We start from the raw sequence: 3843 nt of genomic DNA on the forward strand, positions 1-3843 counted from the left end.
CTTGGTAACACCGTGAACTAGGAATGCGAAGTTGAATTGCGCTAAACGTTACTGTAATGTCCTCTCTAGTTATACGTAGTTTGGTTGGGAGACCACAATGCATTCTGGTCTCCAGAAAAATGGCTGCCGACTGAGCTGGAGACAGTTGACGATTCTGTCTTTAGTGTTTACATCGAGTGACGTAATCACGTCGACCGCGACCTTGATGGTCCGCAAGTGGTAAAGTAGCAGGAGAGGTGATACGGTTACGGTGGTAACCTGGTAGTTATGGGTGAAGTTTCGGAACGCAGCCTGCAAGTGGCTGTGGTGATAGCTTTTGCCTCGGGAGTGCTGGTCGGCTGGCAGGCAAACAGGATCAGGAGGAAGTACCTGGACTGGAAGAAGAAAAGACTGCAGGATAAGCTGGTGGAGACCCAGAAGAAGCTGGACCTGTCATGAGGTCGTTTCTCAGTGGAGACCCCGACCAGCTGCTGTGCCACTACTGAAAAGTAACACTTGGTCAGTATGACATCACTCATAAAGAATGACGTCTGTAATGTTGTGGGGATCATTGCTGTTATAGGCAGTACTTACCCTTTATGATCAACATCCCCTTGCCCTGGAAATATGTTTGAAATAGTTGTCTCATTTGACACCCAATTAAACTAGTGTCAGTGGTTCCAATAATATAATATAACACACGGCTCTAACATACATCACAGATATCATGTCCTACACATTGCCTTAATCACATCTAGCCCATTTACTATTTTATCCGATCCAGATAGATTCTAGCCTACAAAGACAAAAAGTTCTGTCCGTGCCATTTTAAGGTGATTATTGGCCTTATGTTAAAGGGACACTCCTGTCAAATGCATGTGATGGGTGGTGGTCTGTTTTGCAAATGCATGGCAGTGGAGGGGGTTCTGCAGAAGCTCCCCAAATACCTTTGCCCTCTCCCCAGCATTTGGATGAATGCATCTCCCTGCACGTGATGTACTTGATTTGGTGAATGCCGCGCGCAGGGGATCTGTTTGGACCACAGTATGCATGAGTAAAGAGTACCTATTTCAATGGGAATGCTGCCATTGATTGGTTGCTTAAGCTGAGAAATGCTTTTGACTTGATAAAGGGAGGACTCCTGAAAGCTCGTCTATTATTTTAAATACTGTTAGTCCAATAAAAAAGGTATTACAAGATTCTGCAACATTCTGTTTTTTTGCATTCTTATACACTGGACTAATACGGCTACCCCAAACTACAGTTGCTTAAGCTGTCAATCAGTGACACGATAGTTCTGATTTCAATGTAAGTACTTCCTCGCCACTGATTGACAGCTTCAAGCAGCTAATCGGGGGAAGAAATGTCAGATCATGGAGGAAGAATGAATATTTTCACCACGGCTGCAAATTATGTGTCAGGTTCTGCACTTCTTTCGGAAGAATGCATACTAAAGTACGCAAAGAGCGTTCGGGTTTCTCACAGAGTACTTTAATATGCATTCTTCTATAGTAGGCATGTGAGGGACTGACCCTCTGACTTTTTTTCACACCTGTAGGTTTTCTGAAAAAACTACCTATTTTATAACTGTAATGGAAATATACTGGTAATAGATATAAAACCATTTTGCTTTTTGAATACAGAGACTTTTTAATTTATGTTTATTGTCTTTGCAGGCTAAAGTTGGAAGACCAAGCAGTGAACTGGACATGCAGTGAAGAGGAACGTGATCAATTTTGTATAGAAGATTGTTTACACGTGTCTATAATAAAGGACATTTTATTTTGATGCATATGTGTATGTTCTCTCGGTACAAATTCTCTTGAAACAAACGTTATGATGTTATTTGTTCTGAAATTGTATAATTGCCAGAAGTGTCTTGGAATGTTCCATTAAATTCCATATTACAGTGAGGGGATGTAAACAGTAACATAAAAACTGACAATATACTATTTGATGGTAAGAAGGAGATGAGGGCTCTGCTCTTTTGAGCTTGCAATCTATCCCCCCCCTCAAGTTTGAAGGCGCTAAGAATTCATTCCTATGGCAGGTCTTGATAATGCATTGGGGAGTTTAACCACTTCAGTGTATTCCGTTGGTACTGATACGTGAAAATACATTTTCTTTAGCAGTATCGTAGTTGTAACAAACAAAGTTTATTATATCTTGGAGTGCTGAATCGCTCCTTAACATAGTGCCCTATTTTACTTGGTTTGGTGGAAGCAGATCTTTTTAATGATATATGTCTAGTGGCAGGGGCACAAGGTATAAGGGCAAACTTTTATATTTTACATTTTAAAAAAAAAATGGCATTGCTCCTAGGTTTTTTTATTACTATTTATTTATTTTGTTTTGAAAGACGTCGAAAACTTGACAACTTTATATATTTTGTCTTCATATATGTGCAACAAGGCCATAGTACAAAGGAAAATATATTAAAAACATTCCTGTAGGATGTATATTTATTACTAGCTTGTATGGTATTTTGCACAGGGCCTGTAACTGCTGTATTTGTTCTCTCGCCGTTCTTTAATTGCTCACTAGTTATTCTTTTAAAATATCTGTGGAATATATACATTAAGTTTGATATATGTCTACATTAAAAACACAATTTTTCTAGCATTTGGGGGAAAACCAGACTGGAAAATGACTAGTAGCATCGCCTTTGTTGATTTGCAGGGACATTGCATTACTTTTATTGGTAGAACGCCATCGGATTCTGTAGCGATTACAATAGTGTTAAAATTGACAATCTACAATGTTGTATCCATGTGATGTGGAACCCAATCCAGTGCTGGTGTAGATTATACATGCCAGATGTCCAGAAAACCATTAGGCAATTGTGAATTTATTAAATAATTCTGGCTGAAGTGAGATAAATATTTAGATATTAGGTAATAAATAGTTATTTTGACACAGAGCTGTGGCTTATCCTGGATCTTAACAAGGCTCGGGATACCTCCCTAAAAATAGTCCTATAATTATTATCAGCGGGAACGTCTGTCCGCCTAGTGGCTTGAAACTGCACTGCACTCAACCAGCGGTTCCCTTTTATTGCCACACGCAGTATGGCCGCTCTGCTTCCCAAGGCCCAATGAACGCATGCGGAGAATCGGCATCAGCGACTTGTGATGACGTACCTACAGGTTGTCGCAGCGTTTGGCTCCTAGCGACCGTCTGCGTATATACTCCGGCGGCTTGTTAAAACAGTAAGCGGTTGACTGCTGTGCTTTTAAAATCATTATGTCTTCGTCCTGTCGTAAATTCATTAAACTTTCCACTTCCATCTCGTTGTTCTATGCGTTATTTTTTAATCCGGTGAATATTAAATCTCTATAGCTCTCAAAATGACGTTTACCCAGAGTAACGTTTCGTGTTACACACATGTCTAGCTAATCGCGATTTCTTTATTTTAAAAATAAAGTAAGCAGAAAGGGGCAAATTAGCAGTGATTTTTATGGCCTTTCCATTATTATAAAGGATTAATAATTCTAGATTGTAAACTCCTTTGAGCAGGAGCCTCTTTACTTTCTATTGCTGTAAATCCAGATTGTTATGTTACTTGCTAAACCCTGTTTGCCCATTGTACGGCGCCGTGGAATATGATGGTGCTATATAGCGCCAATAATCATTTCGGGGAAGACCATTCACGGTACATAGCTATTAAAATGCTTGTTTTACCATTAAGTGAATCACACCTCTAGGATCTCCATGGTTCTCATTACAGCTCAGTTCCTGGATTTTTGACCTGCATGCTGACTTTAAGTATCTGATTATTTGCCTTCTTCTTCCATTGTTTTTATCAGTCTGTCATCACTGTTTAGGTTGAGGACATTGCGTTTCTCCTCCTGTACTGAAAAGGCA

At 39.8% G+C, this 3843-nt stretch overlaps 1 protein-coding gene across 1 annotated transcript; it reads left to right on the forward strand.

The window, feature by feature from the left end:
• Positions 1-267: 267 nt before the first annotated feature.
• MTLN (mitoregulin) lies at positions 268-438 on the forward strand. Its single transcript, XM_089481462.1, has one exon. The coding sequence runs from the start codon at positions 268-270 to the stop codon at positions 436-438; it is 171 nt and encodes a 56-aa protein (XP_089337588.1).
• The last annotated feature ends 3405 nt before the right edge of the window (positions 439-3843 follow it).

Source organism: Sceloporus occidentalis, unplaced genomic scaffold (assembly GCF_023333645.1).
Source record: "Sceloporus occidentalis isolate IW3139 unplaced genomic scaffold, rSceOcc1.0.p SCAF_15, whole genome shotgun sequence".
NCBI lineage: Eukaryota > Metazoa > Chordata > Lepidosauria > Squamata > Phrynosomatidae > Sceloporus > Sceloporus occidentalis.